Source organism: Salvia splendens, chromosome 13, assembly GCF_004379255.2.
Source record: "Salvia splendens isolate huo1 chromosome 13, SspV2, whole genome shotgun sequence".
NCBI classification, from domain to species: domain Eukaryota; kingdom Viridiplantae; phylum Streptophyta; class Magnoliopsida; order Lamiales; family Lamiaceae; genus Salvia; species Salvia splendens.
Genome location: NC_056044.1, coordinates 8,828,945 through 8,851,442, shown reverse-complemented (window position 1 = coordinate 8,851,442; position 22,498 = coordinate 8,828,945). Strand labels below are relative to the sequence as shown.

Here is a 22,498-nt window from a genome sequence, read left to right as displayed (position 1 = left end):
TCCATATTGTCAAGATTAGATTTTTATCTTGTGATTAACTATCTCACATGCACCCTTATGGCTAATTTAATCTTAGACAAATCATGGTATGGCTTATCCCATGTAGTACTGGTGTCTGTTATTTTATCTAATGAACCAAGCACCACCAAATATGTACTCCCTCCGTTCCCTCATAGTTGAGGTGAAACTTTTCGGCATGGAGTTTAATAAATGAATAGTTAGTATGTTAAAGAGAATAGAGAATAAAGTAGAAAGAGTTAAGTAAGAGTGAGAAAGTGTTTATTATTACTATGTATGGAAATGACTCAACAGTTATGAAACTTTCCAAAATAGAAAAATCACTCAACTATGAAGGAAGTGATGGAGTAATACATATAATTAGCGGGCTATAATCAAAATAAGTTTATGAGTGATTAATTAGAGTGATAATTGGATCATCATCTCTAACTTATTTTGGGTGAAATGAAATGTTTGAGAATTGATGTTCACTCCAATTGAATTGAGAGTGTGACATTAAATCGTTTGGATCATCTCAAGATTATCCAATTACTACTATTATTTTTGTTGCCCTTAAAGTTGAAAGTGATGTTGTAATACCCGAAAGTCAAGTCAGCATCCCACTTGGTGTGTCTATATTAAGCTAACAGTTAATGTTTTCATGTTTAGATTAAGCTAATACATGTTACCAAATTTAATACTCCCTCTTCTTGTTATTTGATAGCAATCATAAAATTTTGCAATAGATTAAAATTAAGAAAGAACAAATTCTTCATCTCATAGAACAATATAATATTATAAAGGGTAAATTGCCTAAAAAGTCACAAACTTTGGGGGAAATTTGGTTTTTCCCACAAACTACAAAAGTTGCGCCTAAAGTCACGAACTTTATCGGATCGTGCAAATTTTCCAAACTACCCTACCCGGTGGCATATTTCCGTTAACAACTTATCCCACATGGCATGCCGAAGGCATGGCTTGGCAAAATTTCTGGCTTAACCCTAAACTCAGGTAATATAACATCTTTTTGGCTGATTTCGAAAGCGCAACCCCAATTCAATCGACGAAAAATGTAATCGGCAAAAGTGAAATCGTCGGCAAACGGTTTAGGGATGAAATCGGCGACGTGTAAAGAAGATTCAATAAAAAAAAGCATAAAACGACGTCGTTTTATGCCCAGTCACAAATTTTGCCAAGCCACGCCTCTGTCATGTCACGTGGGATAAGTTTTTAATGGAAATAAGTCGTCAGGTCGGTAGTTTGGGAAATTTGCATGATCCGATAAAGTTCGTGACTTTAGGCGCAACTTTTATAGTTTGTGGGAAAAATCAAACTTTCCCCAAAGTTTGTGACTTTTTAGGCAATTTTTCCTATTATAAAGGCATGTTTAGTAGTTATGTTTTCCTATGATAATAATATTTATTTAATATTTATCGGACATTTGGGGTGCAATTTAAATTATCTCTTGGTCTATGTTAGTTTTTCAGTCCACCTTATTTTTTATATTTTAATGTATTAAATAAACCAACTAAGTAGCCGAATTAATTAGCTTATATTAGAAATCCAATCATGATAACTAACTTAAAGTATCTTATTCTTATTTTTGCCTTCAAATTTTTCACCTTTTCATTTAATTGAGATTTAATAAGGATATTTTAGTACTATTACAATTTAAACTTAAAAACAAACTAATGCAACCCGTAGAGTTTGAAAAATTGTTTTACTATCTCTCTAAATCATGGAATTAGAGTTTAAATATTATTTGTTTTACTATTTCTCTAAATCATAGAATTCAAAACTCAAAGACTGCAGATTAGGACGTGATCAACAAATCTTGATTTAACATTTTAAACTATCCCCCGTGTAATAGAGAGAAGAGCAAAACATTTTCCATGTTTGATGAATAAAATATTGAAGAAAAAGAACCTGGGATAGAAGTAATGTCGTTACATAGGACATGGAATTAAAGATAAGACAGAAACAATAAAAGAATTTGGGATATTCTATTCCTATATAAAGCCCCACTTTCTACAAAGCCACTACTGAGTTCAGTGAATCTATCAATACTTCATATCCAGAGAGAATTACAAAAATGGTCCATGAACTATGGATTTATCTAGCTCATAGTCTTTGGACTTTAAAAATATCATCAGATATCCATGGACTAATAGTTTATCTCGAAAATGGTCCTTTTTTACTGTTTCGGTCGAAAATATCCTTTTGGGGGTTTAGGCAATTTAGTCTTTTTACACTTTTAACATTTTAAATCTGATATTATTTCAGTCATGTATTAAATCTGATATTATTTCAAAATTATCATTCTTCTTCCTTTTATCATCATTCACTTTGTTTCTTTATTTCAATATTAGATTTAATTTTATAAAATTAAATTTTAAATTTAGATTTTTAAATATCAATAAATTTTTTTAATTAAAACTATTAATTCATGGACACTATAAATATTGATTAAAAGTATTAATTTTTGTTATTTAATATAATATTCAGCTGAATTGAAGAAGTATAGAAAAATAATATTAATCATGATGGAAAAATAAGAGCTATTCTATTTAGCCTTCGTTCGGTTGTTATAATTGCTTGTGATTGAATATTATGAAGTTAACTAAAAATTTGATCCTACTAAAAATTTTATATATGAGTATTTTTGTTGAAATTTTCTAGTAAATTTTGATTGTTTTCAAATTAATAAACGAAAATTATATTAGTCTTAAATTAGATGCATATTTATTTCAGAATATTGATTAAAACTAAGGCGTTGTAACACCTTATTGATTAAATATTAGACACTATCAAATATTGATTATGACTATTAATTTTTGTTATTTAATAATATTCATAATTAAAAAAAATTATTGATACTTAAAAATTGAAATTAAAAATTTAATTTTATAAATTAAATCTAATATTGAAATAAAGAAACAAAGTGAAGGATGACAAAAGCAAAGAAGAATGATAATTTTAAAATAATATCAGATTTAATACATAACTGAAATAATATCAGATTTAAAATGTTAAAAATGTTAAAAGTGTAAAAAGACCAAACTGCCCAACCCCCCCCCCCCCCACACAAGGGTATTTTTGACCGAAAACAGTGAAAAATGACTATTTTCGAGATAACCCCTTAGTACAGAGATGTCTGGTGATATTTTTAAAGTCCAGAGACTATGGGCGAGATAAACCCATAGTCCAGAGACCATTTTATAGTTCACTCTCATATTTATTTGATTTTTAAAGCTAAAATTTCAGAATAGTGATAAGGGCAGCACCATTTCATATAATATGCCAATTGGGTGCAGACATTATTCCTCAATTATCACGTGAAAAATATTCAAATTGGGTACATAATTGGGGGCTTAAACCATGTCCCATATTTCAAAACATGTTGTTCCTCTGTCTCATTAATAATCTCATTAATAATGAAACGTTTTCTTTTTCGGGTTGTCTTACTAAAAATAAAACGTTTTCTAAAATGAAAATAACACTATCTCTACTTTTCACTTCTCTTACTCCATTCTCTCTTCATTAACTTACAAACAACGCTATATAAAATCCTATGCTTAATGGGACGGAGAGAGTATAAATATCGATATTCTTATAAGAAATCTTTGAAATGTACACTGTTAAATGATGATAAAATTGTCATGGTAAAAAGAAAAGAGAAGGAAAAGAGAGACGCCATACAGTTAATTCAGTTAGTTTTCCGACTTCAGTTGGGTTGTTTTTCAGACAAAAAATTACAGAACAATAAGCAGATGAAACAACTTCTTAAATAGCCAACTGTTGAAACATATCTAATGGCAGCTCTCTCCATCAAACCACTTCAATGCTGGCATCAACTTGACCAGAAAAGCTTTCAATCTCTCGTCGACAACTGCATTTCCCACGATATCCAATTGCACCAAATTCAAGTCCCTGAAGAGTAGATAAGCATACCAGAAATGCTTCAAATCAGCATCTCCATCAGTGAATATCTTCGACTGCCACTTGGACCCCGTTGTACTATTGAGAGGAGACGAGCACAAGTATCTTCTTGTGTCGATGGTGTGGGCGCCAATCTCGTTGTATGATACATCCAAAACTCGTAATGAGTTGAGCATTTTCAAGGGTTCTAGGGCTGTAAAACTGCTGAGCCTGTTGTTGCTAAGCTTTAAGCAGGAGAGCTGTTGCAGAGCTTCCAACCCTGTCCCAGAATTCGGACAAATTTGAAATAGGAAATCAAATCAGCTCATCCTATAAATATTTAAAAAGGAATTTTGTAGCTCTTCACAGTAATGATGTCAAGGATAATATCAACTACCTTCAATTGATCTAAGTTTGTTGTTGCTGAGATCCAACATTTGAACCCACAGCAAGTGCTCCAGACAAGAAACTCGTGACAATGAGAGGCCCTTTAGCCGTACACTTGTATAAGAACTAATACTTGGCGATGACAATTCTTGATAATTACCACAGAGCTTCAATAAAGACTCAGTATTTGGAGTCAGCTGCACAATAGTAATTTTAGATTATTTTTAGGATTCATGCAGAAAAAATAACAAAATGCATTGATGAAAATATTTGTGAGCTTGAAGCACTGCCACCTCCCACTACCACACATGAAATATAAAAAAGAAGTTTGTAATCAAGATGTTATACCAAGGAAGGCAACTGCACGCAAAGAACATAAAATAGATTACAAGCACAGAACTTTAAACAGTGTATGATCAATTGCCACAATACAAGGTCTATGCGATGCAAGCAGTGCTTATAAATTAGGGACCATTGACTTCCATCTAAATGAACATTCATTCCCCCAAAGTACAATGAAAATACTATGTATTAAGATTGTAAAGTAAATACATATGCACAAATTTTTACTCATATGAGAGTTTTCCGGATCCAGCATCTGCTATTAGCATTCCTTGTCTATAATCACATATGATCAGCTTCTCAGAGTTTAAAGTGCTTTTGAATTCTCTAACTAAAAAGATCTTTCCTCAAAACTGTTAAGAGTACAAAGGAGATGGAAGGCTGGCAATGAACAATAGAAACAGAAAATATATTTGATATATATATGTAATACCGTCCTTTTACTAAATACAAGACTTTGAAATTTCTCTCAAATCTATAGGCACTTATTTATAGGACTCCCAAAACTCAAAATACTAAGGAAATTAAAATGACATATAAAGATAGACTTATTGACTTCTAATATATAAGGATAAGACTTTTAGACTTCTAATAAGTACAGACAAACTTATGGACTTCTAACTTCCAAACTCTTGATGAGTATCAAAAACTTGTGATAATGAGACTCTACTTCCTTGAATAAACAGAAGACTTTAACAGGGATCATAGGACTTTCTTATCTAGCTTGTAATTAAACTAAGAGGTTTCAGGTGAACTAAGAGTTAATAACGATTTGACAATTTTCACGAGACCTAAAGCAAAAGGTCTCCATGACAAAATGACATTTATTGGGTACAACAAATCTTTGATCCAACTACTCAAACTCCAAAGCGGACCGATTCTATATTGCTTTATGTATGTTCACACTATTTTCATGGGATTGCAGATTGACCAAGTAATGACTATCTAACATGATGAAATGCACATTCCGCAACTGAAATGACCAGAGCATTCTGTATTGTCCAGAAATAAAGATATATGAAAGAAGATTCACCTGCTTCATTAGCACTAAGCTATACTCATCCTCATAATAACCAATATGTGCAGGATCCATCTTCATTAAATCATGATAAAGTGCAAGAATTTCTTCATAATTAGCCTCAGTTCCGGAATCCATGCAACCATATGTGATCAATGTGTTGTGTGCCACCAAGAGTCTTGCAAGAGTAAGTTTTCCAATTTTACTACAATAAAAAGACAGAACAAGAAAATAAAACTACTTTCCAAATCAAGAAGCTTCTTTGAAAATGTGAAAGCAATCCAACATTAATCCAGCTTACCAGTTTGATGACAACAACAGTTCCCGGCTGCAAGCAATTTCATTAGATATAGTCTCCATGCACAACATAGGGGTGGTTGGCTTATTCTCCTTTGTAATGTCTAATTTACATAGTGAGGCAAGCAAGTTTGCATCTTCAGGATGGGTAGAATGAGGTTTAATATTCTCCTCATTCCATGATATTTTGTGTGTAGTTTGCAGCTCGGAATCCTCTTGATTGTTTAAACATATACTTGCAGTGAAATATATATAACAAGACCGACTACATGGCATACCACTTGAAGAAATAATGCCTGGAAACTGTGCGATAGTAACCTTTACATGGAAGGATTCTAAGGTGTCAAGAGGATACTTAATGTAAGTTAACCAAGCCTGGGAAAACCCAAGTTTATTTGCCGCAAGTGGAAACCAAATAAGACCATCACCACCATCATAAAAATATTCTACATTGACTGTAGACGAACTAACACCTCCAACTGCTTCACTGAAATATAAAATTAGGGGAAAATGTCTTTCTCTGTATGGTTTATCAATTGATAAAGATAGATTAGAACCATGAGGGGGTGATGAAGAAAGAAATAGAGGCTCCCGCTTCAATGTTTGACCCAGAAGCCACGAATGGTAAAACCAGCCACTTTGATCATCAGGGTCTGTGAAGAGAGCATTGCGCACAAACTCAAACTCCTCACTCAAGACATTCTCTCTTTTTTCATATCCTTTTGCACTTTTCTCAAGTAGTTTAGACAAAAGCATGCTGCAAGTGTTGAGGGAAAAGTGATATAATTATATCAAAATACAAGTGACTGCTCAAAGAGGAAATTAAAAGCCATTTATATTAAGTCTCATGTTCAATCTATGAAGAGGTTATTAAAATTGACATTAACAGTACTTAACATCTGTTACATGTCATGTTATCAAATAGCGGATATGGCGGTGCAATGGCGCTATGGCATGACGTTCGGTGGTGGAAACGCCATAGCACCGCCATATGACAACATTGCGTGTGTACTGCATTTAGGATTGGGGAATTATGCAAGAAACATGGAGGTTAGAGTTGTATTTTATGCTTTATTAATTGTTTTAAGAGTTTTAGATGTTATATTTTTATTATTTTCTATTTTTTGAATTATATATAAATATATAAGTATTATTTTATTTATTTAATTATTGACCGCCATATCCGCCATACTAATACACCATATCCCCCATACTGATACGCCATATCCCTGTGGCGGTTTTTAGGCGAACCGCCATAAGCCCCCATACGAGATTGATAACATTAGGACTTACATGACATTTGTGATACAAAAACCAACCTTTGTTGTAGCTCTATTACATTCGAACATTAGTATCTTTCATGAGCTTCTCACAATGTAAATTTTATATAAATTATTGTGACCAAACTCCACAGTTCACATAAGTTGATTAAACCAAAGTGCAGACTAGAAAATATTCAGTAGCGAAACTGTGCCATACCTAACCAAAGTGCTGGTACTATCTCTCATGCATCCGTTGTGGACACTACTTATCAAGTTCAAAAGAAAATGGAGGTGTGCAAACTAAGATAGCATGACGAGATATCAATGGAATATGAGCAAAATATTATACTACCATACATATTTTTTACTTCAGAAAACCCACTGTTTCCATCAGAAAAAATACATACAATTTTATAATGATGATAGATGGTCATTTGATTACTATAAATGTGCAGTGAAAAATAAGACTACCCATGGCATGGAAGCTAAAGCATGCGCGATGAACGATCATTTAAAGTGATTAAAAATTTCAAGAAACAAACTAGCATACCTTCGGTTATGCCAGGCAGAATAATTACTAAAATTGTCATATATCATATCAGTGGTGTATTGAAGTTCATCTTCATCCGGAATCTTCTTTAGTTCTGTTATAAACCTGGAAAGGGAAGCACCAAAGAACCACATTAGCAGGTCCAAATCACTATATTACCCAAATGAACACCAAATTTGCAGGACTTCACCTCCTGTAATTCCATGCGTGGAAATTTCGGGAGTCCAGTTTCTGGAACTTCCCCAGAAGCCGCAACTCCCTATCCGAGGATGAATGACCCTTACTTAGGACCCATTTGCGATGATGCCACGCCCCATAAGCCTTAAAGTTTGTCTTCAATGCATTCTCTACCTAAAAGGACAATTCATACTCTTAACAAATCCATCAGTCATTTAACCAAATCCTACTACAAAAGAGATGCAAAATTTCAAATTTAAACACTTTGGATCTAAATTTACACTGAATCACAGCTCCATCAGTTATTTAACCAATCCCTACTACTAAAAAAAGTTGCAAGCTTGAACACCTCCCACATATCCTATATAACTTCCAACTCACGCAATCAAGAGAAATCAACGGATAAAAAGTAAGCACAAACTTACAAGTATCAATTCATCATCAAGAATTGATTGGGGCGACTGCGAATCAAGTTGATTCTGCTGGTGCCGATCGAGAAGGTGCTGAACCGCGAGCTTCCGGTAATTCCAAGCGGTGTAATGCTCGGGATTAGATTCCAACAGCTTGGCACTAATTTCAATCGCTTCTTCCGTGTATCTGCAGTGAAAATTAAACACGAGAAGAAATCGATCAAGATCGAATTAATAGTACATCTCGATGGAAAAGGGAAAAACGCAAACATTTTGTTGTGGTGAAAGTGGAGGAGCAGAGATTGGAGATCACGAAGTTTGGCGGCTTTGAGAGAGGAGTCATCTCGCTCTTCCTGAGTTGGGGCTTTGCGCGGAATCCCGTGCATTTCTGGAGAATTATTGATTGAAAGGGTTTGGATTCAAATGTGAGGAATATAACTGTTTTCCTTTCCTCCCAATAAAGTATAGACATATGGGTTTTGAGTGTTTGACTACTGTAAATCTGTGATAGAGTATCCGCGATCAAATCGGAAGGGGTTACAGTTACACAAATCATGAGTAAATCTCAGAGCATCCACTACGCGTCCCGCGCGCGGCTCGAGTTCCACCCGGAGGGAAGGTTCCGCCGCGGGACGCGTTGCAACGTTCGTCCCGTCCCGAGCCCGTCTCCAGCCCGTCCCGTAGCCCGTAGCCGCTAGACAAGGGACGCGCCGTCCCGGCACGTGCCCGGGAGACATGTCGCCCGCCCAATGCATGCATGACGCCCACTCGCTGGCCCGCGAGTGGGCGTCGTCACGGATGACGCAATAATTCATTTTTTTTAATTCGAATTTTAATAAAAAAAAATTCAAACGGTAATGTTACCGTTAATTTTTTATTTTCTTTTTTTTTATTTTTTTTGGTTTATTTACTCTATAAATAATCTTATTTCATACTCATTTCACACACAAACACACATTTATTCCTCTCAAATCCTCTCTATAAACCACTCCAATTTCATCTTAAATCAACTCAAACAAATGGATCATTTTGAGCAAATGCGTCAACTAATGGAACAATCAATTGAAGAAGATCAACGACGAGAGACGGAGGAAGCCGCACCGCCCCCACGACGCTTCCGGAAGTACATCCATCGGAACTGGGAGGAAGCCGCCGCATAGACGTCTCCAAACCGAACCGGCCCGGATGAACCGGCCCGGAACCGTCGCCGGCGGTTCCGAACCGGAACCTGAACCGTCACCGGCGGTTCGAACCGGCACCGGAACCTCCGGAACCGCCGGGCCGGTTCCGGTTCCTCATTTTATGCAAACCGTAACCGGCAGGTCGGAACCGCCGGTTCCGGCGAAACCGGCGGTTCGGCGGTTTCCGACACAATTTCAGGCCTACTCCCTAGCCTTTTCACAATTTCAGGGTTAAACCGGCGGTTCCGGACCTAAACCGGCGGTTTCCCACCGCAATTTTCAAAATTTGAAAATTCAAACGGTCCGTAAACCGCCGGTTCCACCGAAAACCGGCGGTTTCGGCGGCGAACCGGCGGTTGCACATCCGTTCGTGTTTTAGAACATTGCATGATCATATCACTTGGTTTTAAAACTGCAATGAAAAATTCCGCAAACAATCTTGAGCTTATGTGTGTTTTATATTACATGGTTGAAAAATGGCTCAAGTATTTCAATGAGATCCCAACAGTTTTTTTGCTTGCCAAAGTTTTGGATCCAAAGTGGAAACTAGTTGGTACTTTCAAAATTTTAGAATTTTATTACAACAGTTTAGCTTCTATTGATCTTGAACCACTCCGAGCTTTGCAAACTGACGACGACGACAACTACATAAACCTTGCCCAAACATTCCAAATAAACCTCCCCCACCTCCCAAGCCTCCAAAGAAATTTTGAGTTCGACTTGCGGTCTCTCTTTCACGATTACGAAGTCAAGTACAACACTACCCACCAAGTTCGACCTAGACCCCCCCGTCAAACACAGAACTTTGGCTTCTTCCAAGTTGATGACCCCGACACCCAATCCCAATTGGCGGACCTATACGCCTTCAGCAGCGGAGGAAGGACGGCACATTCGGTAAGTGAGTTAGATTTATATTTAGACTCACACTTTTCATTCAATGAGGAAGAAGGAGGTCCCGTTCCCCAACAAATCGACGTCCTAGATTGGTGGTCTTCACACGAGAAAGATTTTCCCATCCTTGCATCAATGGCCAAGGAGATCTTTTCGGTTTCGGCTTCCACTGTCGCCGTCGAGTCCGCCTTTAGTGTTGGAGGCAACGTCTTGGACGACCGAAGAAGTAGGCTCACCGGACAAAACATGGAAGCCACCATGTTACTTGATGATTGGTGCTCCGCCGAAATTAGAGACCAAGAACCGGATTGGGACAAACTAGTAGTACAACCCGACCAAGACTACTTCCCCGACGAAGAAGAGTAGGCGCCAATACTTCCGATCAAGCCAAATAGGTAAGCAAGGTAAGAGAACTACGTGGACTTTGATTCCAAAATGCAATTGAGCATTGAGGATACGTAGGCATCTCAACTTATATTTCAACTTAAATTTAAGTTTAAATTTAAGTTGAGCTCAAGTCCTTTTCCTTTATTTCTTTTTTCTCCCCTTTATTTCGAATATGTAATTTTGTAAATTGTAATGAAGACTTTAAGTCTTTTGTAATTTATAATTTTGAAGTTGTAATTTCTAATTTTTATGTTGTAATTTGTAAATTTTAACTTGTAATTTGTAATTTTAAAGTTGTAATTTGTAATTTTGAAGTTGTAATTTGTATCAATAAAATTACATTTGTACATCGCTTCATTCTAATGTTATTTACGCAAGTTTTTTTACATTTTAAACTTGAATTACAATTTACAAAATGCAAAAAAAAAAAAAAAAATCGGATAAACGCCGAACCGCCGAACCGGCCCGGAACCGGGTAACAACCGACGGTTAGGCCGGTTCATAAACCGGAACCGTGCGGTCTTCGACGGGCCGGTTCCGGTTCCAACAAATCTTGAACCGGAACCGCCGGTTCCGAACCGTGAACCGGCGGTTCACGAACCGTGGTGACGTCTACCGCCGCACGGTTAGTACGCGACTACTTCTGCGATAACCCGATTTGGGGAGATACCTACTTCCGTCGCCGTTTCCGCATGAGTAAACCGCTATTTCTCCACATAGCGAATACTTTGGCGGCCAGGGAAGAGTTCTTCCGAGAAGGCTTCGACGCGGTCGGTCGTCCCAGCCACACGACGAAGGACCCGAGTCGGGAAATTGGTTCGACCCCGAATCCCCCGGAAGCTCAACCGCAAGTAGTCCGCCGCGAAGTGGAGCGCATCCGTCAATACAAGAACGGTTGTCTATTCGGGCAAGGACACACGACTCTAGCGCCCACGCCCAACTCCAAGAGGATCTTATTGAGCACATTTGGGAAAACTTTGGCGGAGAAAATTAAATTATGTCATTTTTATTTTTTTAGGATTTTAATTATGTCTTTTTTCTATTTTTTTTGAATTTTAATGTTGTTTTAATTTTAATGATGTTTGTTTTTTAATAAAGTGTGTTTGTTTTAATTGAATTGGGTTAGAAAAAAAAAATAAAAAATGAAATTGAATGAATAGTAATTTAAGGGACGGAATAAGGGACGGTTAAGGGACGGAGCGTTGCAGGCTCCGTCCCTTAGTTAAGGGATGGAGGAATAAAGTACAGTGGGCACCTCAAATAGTAGTTTAAGGGACGGTGAGGGGATAGCGTAGTGGATGCTCTCAGATTCTCACTATTTGATTTTTTTTCATTTTTCAAAAATCACTGCTTTACGCTTGTCCCATAATAATCGTCACTCTTTTTTAATTCGGTCCCACAACACTAACTCACTTCACTCACATTTTTATTATAAAACCAATATAAAAAAAGTGGTATCATCTTCCACTTACTTTTCCAATCAACTTTTCTTTACCTTTCTTAAAACTGTGCCCACAATAAGAGGAACAATTATTATGGGACGGAAGAAGTAATATACAAATTAAAAATGGAGTATATAAAAACTAAAAATCATTTCATTATAAATCCTAATTTATAAAGACTATAAAAAATAATATAATTATATTTTTTAAAATTACATTAATTAACACAGAAAATTAATTTTTAATTGAAGCTTCATCCACCCAAAACCTTGTCCTCGTGGTATCTTAAGCTTATTTCTTTGTTATTGTGACCATCATGTGGCTAGAGCTTGTGATTATTCTTAATTTTAGTAGCATTGTTGAAAATTAACTCCTTTAATTGAATTTTTATGATTTTCTTTTCTTTTTAATTCTTATCTGTGATTATTTTTATCAGTGTTGATAGTATAGCAATAAATTTAATTTGAGAATTGTCTTAATTCTAATGTCTCCTTCATTTCGAGTAGGAAGCAAACAAAGATAAGAAACTTTCGTGCTAGACGATTAGGCCACCCGCAACGCGTCACGCGGGTGGCCGGTATTCCGTCACGAAGGAACGAGACGGCGTCGTGACGAGTTGCGGCGCCCCGTCTCGTCCTCAGCCCATTCCGCGTTCCGTCACGCCGTGACGGTTGGCAAGACGTCTAGCCACGCGCCGAGGCGACGTGGCGCGCCCCGGCGCCATGCGTGACGCCCACTGGCCGGCCCGCGAGTGGGCATCGTCACGCTGACGCAATAATTCATTTTTTTATAATTCGAATTAAATAAAAAAAATTAAAAATAAAAAACGGTAATATTACCGTTTATAGTCGTTTTTCATTTTTTTAATTTTTTACTCTATAAATACTCATAATTCATCATCATTTCACACACAACTACACATCTATTCTTCCCAAATCATCTTCATTTCCTCTCCAATTTTATCTAACATCTCATCACAAAATGTCCGGCGACAGAAACTCCGGCAGTGGCGGCTCCGGCGGGTGGGATCTCAACACATTCGGCGACTGGGGGAGCATGTACAACACATTGGGTGGTTCCGGTTCGTCGACGCCGAGCTCGTCGACGCCGGGGGGTACCAACCACCCAATTTTGACGTGGATGCATACGCCCGTCCCTCCGCCCCGCGGTATTCGCAGGGATTATCCCAGACTCGGGAGGATTATTCCGTTGAACCCACTCCGGAAGAAGCCCGAGGCAGGGGAGGAGGCCAAGGCGGGGGAGGAGGCCGAGGCGGTGGAAGCTCCAGGGCGGAGGCGGAGGAGGATTTAGGCCGGCATCCGTACGGCCCCAAAGAAACGCTGGCGGTGTACAACGTCTGGATCAGCGTCTCGTACGATCTCATCGTCGGGAATCAACAACCCCAGAAGTGCTTCTGGGAAAAGGTCACCGTGGCCTACCACCAGATTAAGCCGAAGGGGTCCCACCGCCGCACATATAAGATGCTCCGCACTCACTTTGACTGAGTCTACAGAGATGTCAAACGATTATGCCCCATCCACAAGAATGAAGCGGCTCATTACCAAAGCGGAGCCACGGGAGCCGACATTCTAAGGTCGGCTTTGCGGGTCTACTTTGACGACACCGGCAAACAATTCAAATATGTCGATGTTTGGGAGGTCGTCAAGGACGAGGAAAGGTGGGCCGGCGGTGTGCGGTCCAGCACGGTCTCGACCTCGAAGTGCACAAAGCACACGACGAGTGGCCAATACTCGTCTGGTGAGGGCGGTTCGGGCAACGGGCCACAAGAGTTTGCCTCGCAGGAGGTTGAGACCCCGACAGACGATGCCGGGGGATCCTCCCGTGGGCGCCGTTGGCCGCAAGGGAGAAATGCGGCAAAGGTGGCTAGAGGGAGGAGGGGCCGAGCCGAATCAAGCCAGGCGGGCTCGGGCTCGGGGGGACCCCCCAACTCCCTTATGGCCATGTACATGACCGCCACAATGGCGGACATTTCGCGCATGACGCCCGCCCAATACCAAGCCTGGCTTAACGGAATTACGTTTATGGTAGCACAACTTGGCATTCCGCCTCCTCACGGCTTCAGTGCACCTCCACCGCCTTCGGGGGATGATTCGCCGGCGGAGTAGTTTTTTTTATTTTCTATAAAATTGTATTTTAAATTATGTCATTTTTATTTTTGTAGGATTTTAATTATGTCTTTTTTTTTGAATTTTAAGTTGTATTTTTATTTTATGTTGTAATTTTATTTTATTTTTAATGAAGTGTGTTTTTTTAATTGAATTTGGTTGAAAATAAAAATAAAAAATGAAATTGAATGAATAGTAATTTAAGGGACGGTTAAGGGACGGAGGGTTGCAGGTTCCGTCCCTTAGTTAAGGGATGGAGTAAAAAAGTACAGTTGGCCCCGCGAATAGTAATTTAAGGGACGGTTTAGAGACAGGTTTGTGGATGACCTTAGGGGATACACTGGGGGTTGGATCCTTTGTGTTGAACTGTGATAGAAGTTAATCTAAAGCCAACTATGCGTCTTGTGTGGGTGATCAGGTTAGTGAGTTGAGCCTATGAGACGTGATCAGCCTATCTTAGGTGTATAATTCCTCGACCAGTGATCAGCTGCGAGCGAGTGTAAAATCAACACAATCCCTAAAAGCACGAGAAAAGTAATTACTATTAAATAGGAGTCATGTGAAAAAACAACCTAAATCAAATTAGGAGTAGTTCTTCACCTTTGTTCGTGTTATTCTCAAGTTTACTTTTTTGATCTTTTTGCTCGAGTTGTTTGTCTAAACCCTATAAAACCACAAATTTAGTGTTTTTCGTTGTTTTAATTAGTTTTAGCAATTAATATCTTTCTTGTGGGTTCAACACCTTTTGTACTACATTGCACGTGTGTATATTTGCAGAAGTGATATTTTTAAAAATTTATAACTTGTTTTGTGAACTTAATTTACACCCTAAAAATAAGTCTTGATAATGTTACTAAGAAAGGCTTTAGTTATTAGAACTTTGTGTGATTTTCTTTATACTTTTCTTAATTTAATAGGTAGTTTAGTTTTAGTTAAATTTTTAGCTCTTGTGTTTTCCAATGGATGCCATAATTCGTACTGTATTTTTTGTGTAGAGATCATATATCTTCTTGTAAAGGGGAAGGGGCTCGTTTGGAAAGTGTGACGTCAGTTATCATAATTTGCATATTTTGATTTGAGTCGGTTAATTATACGGTGGACAATATTCTATTCCGTCCCATAAAAATACGTACATTTTTCATTTCAGTTCATTCCATAAAAATATAAGTATTTTTATTTATTGAAAAGTTATCCCCGACTCATTATATATATACACCAATTTATTTACAAGTTATACCACTATGATCCACTTTTATAACTCATTAAGCACTAATAATAATTTGGATCTTACTATTCATTAACACACTTTATTTATCATTAACATTATCTCTCTTACTTTACCAATTGTGTATTACTCCATCCATCCTACAAAAATATAAACAATTAATATGACACGAGAATTAAGATAAAATTGGTACTCCAAATAAGAGAGAAGAGGAGAATGGTAGTTAAAGTAGTGTTACTAGATAGTGGGACCCAAATTATTAGTACTCTCTCCGTCCCAACTAAGTTGGTACAAAACTTTTGGGCACGAAGATTAAGAAATTGTATTGAATAAATTAAATGAAAGTAAAAAAAAAATTGGAAAGAGAAAAAAGTATGAGAGATAAGGAGACAGTACAGTAGATGATGAAATAAAGTAAGAGTGATTGTATGTTTTATTTTTTGTTAAAAAGGGAAATGACTCAACTTTGTTGGAACGTCCAAAAAATGAATACGACTCAACTTAGTTGGGAGTACTAGTGTTTAATGGTGATATAGGTTGTAAATAATTTGATTTATAATAAGCTGGGATAACTTTTCAAAAATGGAATGCACATTTTATGGGACAGACAAAAATGAAAAGTGCACATATTTCTATGGGATTGAGAGAATAGTTTTTTGCCATTTCAAATGCACATATTTTTAATAGAGGAGTGAGTATTAAATTTAAATAGAATACTTTATTCATTTTCAGTGAAATATTTTACAACAAAATTATAATAAGAGTGAACTACATAAATAGTATATGATCTTTCACTTCGCACATAAATGGTACTTGATCTTTAATTTATATCATTTTTTGTACCTATAAATCACATTTTTGGTACCTGATGTCATTTTCACCCCAAAATGCCCTCTAAACAAATACTCCCTCCGTTCGCCATTAGGAGTCCCATTTCTAGGCGGCACGAGTTTTAAGAAATGTTAAAAAAATTGGGTGGAAAAAAGTTAGTGGAATAAGAGTCCCACTTATATATATTAGTTTTAAATGAAATGTGAGTGGAATGAGTTAGTGGAAGATGAGACCCTATTACCATTTATGGTAAAAGGAACTGAGACTCCTATTCGTGGACGGACTAAAATGGGAAAACGGGACTCCTATTCACGGACGAAGGGAGTACATTTTTCCATTTGTATCATAAATGATATTTTGGGCATACACAAAACTAATATCAAAAGTGATATTATAATAACTTCTCTAATTCTCTTCACTCTTTATACTATTATTATTAATCAATATTAATATTATTATTTTGATGTTATAAATTAATAATTAATTAATATCATTCAAATATACTTAATTATAATTATAATTATAGTTATAATTATATTTTTATAATAATAATATTATTTTTATAATACTAAAAACTAGCACTAATTAATAAATAGTTATAGTGTAACTATTTAAACTATTATTATTATTATTATTATTATTATTATTATTATTATTATTATTTTATATTAAATTAATAAATAATTAATACAGTCTTAATAAAAATTTAAAATTGTGAATTATATTCATAATGATATAAAGAGTTGAATATTTTTAGTTAGGTGTTTCAACCCTAAAATGAGTATAAAATAATTTAATAAAAAATATTTAATTGATTTAATTACTTTAAATAATTAATTTAATTATGTGTTTTGTTCTTGATTTATATTATGAATTCAATTAGATTTATGTATAAAACACTTAAAAGAAAGAAGAAAAAGAAGAGAAAAGAATAAAGAGGAAATATAAATTAAGGAGAAAAAAGAAAGAAGAAAGGAAGATAAAATACTAAAAAGAAAGAAGAAAATGAAGAATAAAGAAAAAGGAATAAACTACGGAAGAAAAAAAAGAAATAAAAAAGGAAAAAAATCACATGTTTAGTATTATTTAAATAAAATTTTAAAAAATATCCTTCATAATAAAAAAAATTCACAAGTTTGATATTTAAAATTAATTTTTTCACGGGATACCAAAAACCATATAAAAAAGATCAGATACCATTATTAGGTAAGGCAGTTCATTAACATAATAAAGCAAATCTTGACAAAAACAAATTTGGTAAAATGGCCAATTTTCATAAAGGGGAAAATTCTGTGACAAAGACCTGTCACCTATTTAGCAGCCGTTATTAATGTCAAGCTTCCAACTTTGATGAACTTGCCGGCAAAACTTTTAAAGTCTTATCCATGAATTTCTTCGTAATTCCTTACCATTCCAGTCTCAATTACTAGTAAGATTCGTATATGTATACATATTCTAAAAAATGGATTATTAATTCGCTCATTTTTGGTGGCTTCTTCAGGAAATATTGAAGATGCAAAGGATTAAATCAAGTGAGCTGCCGCCACCGCCGCCTCCACCGCCCGTGTGGTGGATAGAGACCTCCGATTCAGTGTCCCACCGCTTCCAATTCGAACCCGATGGCCAATTTTCTGTGAGCCCACTTTCTTTTACCTACTTACTCCTTTTTCTTTCAAACACCTTCTGTGCTCATACTTCTTGTCCTTTTTTTTTCTTTTTCCTGATTGATTAATTCAATGTATAGTTGCTCTGGTTTATGTTGTTTTGGGTTAATGCAAATTTCTTGTTCATTCTCTTGTTTGGTTGATGATATGATTTTTGTATGGTTTCCAATCGGGGTTAATTGGAGTAAAAGTTCTAAATAAAGAAAATGTTGTGGTTCTGTGCTAAAATTCTGCAGGTGGGATGTGTTGTTTTTTTTTTTTTTTGGTGGGATGTGTTGTTTTGCCATATGAGATTTTATTTAATAATTATTTTGAATGTGATTGTAGATCTTTGGTTTCATCATGTAAATGCCCCTCATTGCGTATCACTCTCCTACAGATAGCCGAGCGTTAGCTGAGAGGCTGCGATATACAATCTGTTCTGATGAATGCTGATAAGAATGGTGAAATGCCATAAATCTAATAGCAGCATTAGTTTGTTTGTGTGTGTGTGTATGTGTTTTTGTGTCTTTCTTTTTTCCTTTTGGCGTCCTTCTACGTGTAAGGTTGTATGGTTTTCAGATATATCTTTCTCTGAATGAATAATTTTCCGTACAAAAGACACTAGAGATTTATTTTTAAGATTTCCTTTGTGATATTGTTGAACCTTATAATTGTTTATTCAGGTAAAGATGGTTGAAGACATGAGACCTGCCTCCCGGAGGGTGGTCGAATCCTTTCTTAATAAATTCTTTCCATCAGGTTATCCGTATAGGTAATTCGCATATATCAGCCCTTTTTCCGCATAGTTTAGCAGACAAACAAGTCTGGTCAAACATCAATATCATTTATATGTTCATATTACTTCTTACACCTACAGTGTGAATGAAGGCTATCTTAGATATACACAGTTTCGTGCCTTGCAACACTTCTCCAGCGCAACACTGTCTGTATTATCGACTCAGGTTTTCTTGCTATTTTTTTACTTTGTTCATAACAAATCATGTGGTACTAGTTAGTGATCTTAATCTAAATGATACGAATACACAACTACAAAAAGGATGTTTCTCAGTTACTGAATCCCTTTCAGTCGCTGCTATTTGCTGCAGGCTTGCGACCTACACCCGCTCAGGCTACAGCTGTTAGTTGGGTAAGGATTATCGTTTGGAAAACTTATCAAGTAGTTTACTGAATTTGTTGTGTTGTGAATCAATATATTATGTTATTTAATGCAGATATTAAAAGATGGGATGCAGCATGTGGGAAAGCTCATATGCAGCAATTTGGGCGCAAGAATGGACTCCGAGCCTAAATGTTGGAGGATATTGGGTTTGTGATACTGGATTTGTTTCATAGTCTCCGATTCTTTTAATTATCAGTGAAGTTATCCATCCACATAATTTTGTTCAGAGGATTAAATCTTCCTTCATGCAGCTGATGTTCTTTACGACTTTGGCACTGGTCTCGAAGTAATTTCCCCTTTATGTCCGCAGTTGTTTCTTGAAATGGCCGGGCTTGGTAATTTTGCTAAGGTGGGTTGCCTATTTGCATTTGTACCTGCGCCATATTGTTGTGTACATGGAAGATGACTCTTCACTGTGCAGGGAATGGCAGTTGTTGCAGCAAGAGCAACGAGGTTGCCCATATATTCTTCATTCGCTAAAGAGGGAAATCTCAGTGACCTCTTCGCAAAAGGTGAAGCTATTTCTACACTGTTTAATGTTCTCGGAATTGGAGCAGGTATTCAGTTAGCATCTACTGTTTGCTCGTCTACACAGGGCAAGGTACTAGTTATTATTTATTTAGTTTTTAATCTTTTTTAGCAGGACAATGCACTAGTGAGTAACTTTTATATACCTAAGTAACTTCAATCCCATCCCATCTCACTTAAAAGAACGTTCCACGAAAAATATCTGCCTCATTTATGTGGTGAGTTAAAATTTCTATGATTGTTTAATAGATTAAACTGCTAAGCATAGGACATGTTTCAAGACGCTTCTTTGAAGCAGGATTTATGGGTTAATATACTTTAAAGTTTAAACATTAAGATATATCATGTCATTTGAGGAAGAGTTGGTAGTTACTAAATTTCAATCTAATTGGTGTATCAAGTATCCTATTATTGATTTCTCTTGAAAAAATGAGTACCTTATTATTGATATTTTGTCGTTAGAAACTTAGAATATCACCTCCGTAACCCCTACTTAGATACTGCTATATTTCGGCAGTTTACATTTTTTGTTTTTCTAGATGCTGAGATTAAAGACAAGTACAATCACACTGTATATGGATTGAGATATAGGGTCTCATTTTCCTTTTACTAACCCATTCATGTAGATGTACAATATATTTTGTTGTCATTTAATTTGTATTTTCCCTGTGGGCATTGGATGCAAATTTCTGATATGAACGACCCCTTGATTTAGCGTTTGTCATGACGAATTTAAGTTGAAAACTGAATATATGCTTTTCAGCATAATTACTTGTCTTTCTGCCTCTTCGGGATTAGTTTGGCCATTTCCCCGATAGCTGGATACCAAATCCACTATTTACAAATGATTCTCAATCCATTCGTGATTTGCTCCCTTTCTAAGATATTGATAGTAGATGATACTTCTTAAATTTATTTATTGAGATTCTGACGAAGCTCAGCATCTTGCAGCTGGTGGTTGGACCTCTCCTGTCTGCGTTTCACATTTATTGTGTTAGAGAAGAGATGCGAGCAACTCCTGTCAACACTCTAAACCCACAGAGAACTGCAATGATTGTAGCCGAATTCTTGAAGGTTCTAACCTCGTTCGGTGTTACTTGGTTTGTGATTCTCTCTATCCCCTGTAATGAAATGTTTTGGTCATGTTACACCAGAGTGGCAGAATATCGAGCCCAGCCGATCTCAGGTATCAAGAAGACCTCTTGTTCCCAGGCCGACTCATAGAGGAGGCGGGGAGTGTTAGGGTGGGAAGGCCTCTGCACGACACCATCAAGCCCTCAGAGCTACACGGGGTGAGGGAAAAATTTGGTAACGAGAGATTCATTCTACAGCGCAGATCCAGATGGACAGACATGATACTGGAGCGCAGTGCGAGTGGTGAAGATGCTCTGAGGGGATGGCTCGTTGCTGCATACGCCGCTGATATTGAGAAGAAGTCCAACGAGCCTACCGAGAAGGCGCTGATGGAGGCTTACGAGAGAATGAGCGTTGTGTTTGCTCCTTTTCTCTCTCAGCTGCAAGCCAGAGGTTGGCATACTGATCGCTTTCTTGATGGGAATGGATGTCGTTTTGCTTTCTAGTCTGATCTGCTATTGCGCTCTGTTTTTTTGTTACTTTGTGAGGTAGTATGGATTCTCTCGTTTAAACACACAATTATTTCTAAAATTAGCTCATCTGAGTATCTGCTTTCGTTATTTTGTGTTTTATTTTCTTAATTCGGATGTTTGGTCCCTAAAATCACAAACTTTGGTCAAGGTTTGGTATTTCCCACGAACTTTAAAATTAGTCTAGAATATAACAAACTTAACAGTTTGTTTGTTATTTCCCAAACTGATCTAAATAAGATATTTTCATTAAAACCTTATTTTACATGGGCAACCTTGTACTATGTTTTATGATGTTTTAAACCACTTTTTAAGTTCATAACAAGTAGAATAAAAAGTTAAGCAGAAAACAACATTGATTTAATTGTGTCAAATATGATAAAGAAAAAAAAGCATTATAAGTTAGTCAAATATGGTGATAGACATGCCGTGAGAAATACCAAATAAATTGCAAAGTTTTTGATATTCAAGACTAATTATAAAGTTCATGCGAAATACCAAACTTTGATCAATGTTTATGGTTTTAGAGGCCAATATCATTTCTTAATATACGTTGCATCATTTTTCTTATAGACAAATGAATAAATTTAAAGGACGTGTCACGGTGAACTTGAACTCAAGACATTTGGCCTGAGACATTATTATTACACTACCTATTAGGCTAACTCAACACATATACTATTATCATAGTACTCTATCGTCATTAGATATCACATTTTGACTCGATACGAATTTTAAAAAATGTAATGGAAAATGAGTTGGAAAAGTTAGTGAAATATAAGTCTTATTTTTATATATAGTTTTATAATAAAATATGAGGGAGAATAAATTAGTGGAATGTGGGGTCTATTATCAAAAAGTAAGGGCGACAAATATTGACGAGCGAATAAAAAATAAAACTAGTAGCAGGTAACGATGGACGGAAGGAGTGATAAATTGAGAGTTGTTAACTTTTTATGTTAATATTTGACTAGAAAATGGAATCTACTTTTACTACTCCTATATGCTCAAAGAAAAGTCACAACGTTTATTATATAAGTAAGCCTCTTAGTATTAAATGTAAAAATAATGAAAAATAAAGAAAATGGTAAGCTAATCA

At 36.3% G+C, this 22,498-nt stretch overlaps 2 protein-coding genes across 3 annotated transcripts; one reads left to right on the top strand and one right to left on the bottom strand.

Moving 5' to 3' along the window:
- Nucleotides 1-3,587: 3,587 nt before the first annotated feature.
- LOC121759965 (geranylgeranyl transferase type-2 subunit alpha 1-like) lies at nt 3,588-8,873 on the bottom strand. The gene is made up of 8 exons (XM_042155550.1): nt 8,629-8,873; nt 8,374-8,545; nt 7,962-8,122; nt 7,772-7,876; nt 5,964-6,716; nt 5,678-5,867; nt 4,313-4,499; nt 3,588-4,195 (listed from the first exon to the last, which is right to left on the bottom strand). Exons 1-8 carry the CDS (start codon nt 8,742-8,744, stop codon nt 3,807-3,809), a joined length of 2,073 nt encoding a protein of 690 aa, XP_042011484.1. The 5' UTR covers nt 8,745-8,873; the 3' UTR covers nt 3,588-3,806.
- An 8,827-nt stretch (nt 8,874-17,700) lies between these two features.
- LOC121762289 (protein root UVB sensitive 2, chloroplastic-like) lies at nt 17,701-21,489 on the top strand. 2 transcript variants are annotated; one of them, XM_042158119.1, is made up of 10 exons: nt 17,701-17,838; nt 17,943-18,074; nt 18,771-18,859; nt 18,965-19,049; nt 19,175-19,234; nt 19,320-19,413; nt 19,519-19,616; nt 19,689-19,868; nt 20,747-20,869; nt 20,950-21,489. In XM_042158119.1, the coding sequence occupies exons 1-10, from the start codon at nt 17,827-17,829 to the stop codon at nt 21,373-21,375; spliced, it is 1,299 nt and encodes a 432-aa protein (XP_042014053.1). In that variant the 5' UTR covers nt 17,701-17,826; the 3' UTR covers nt 21,376-21,489. The 2 variants fall into 2 exon arrangements, with proteins under 2 accessions (XP_042014053.1, XP_042014054.1); XM_042158120.1 differs by having other exon boundaries at nt 17,740-17,870.
- Nucleotides 21,490-22,498: the final 1,009 nt, after the last annotated feature.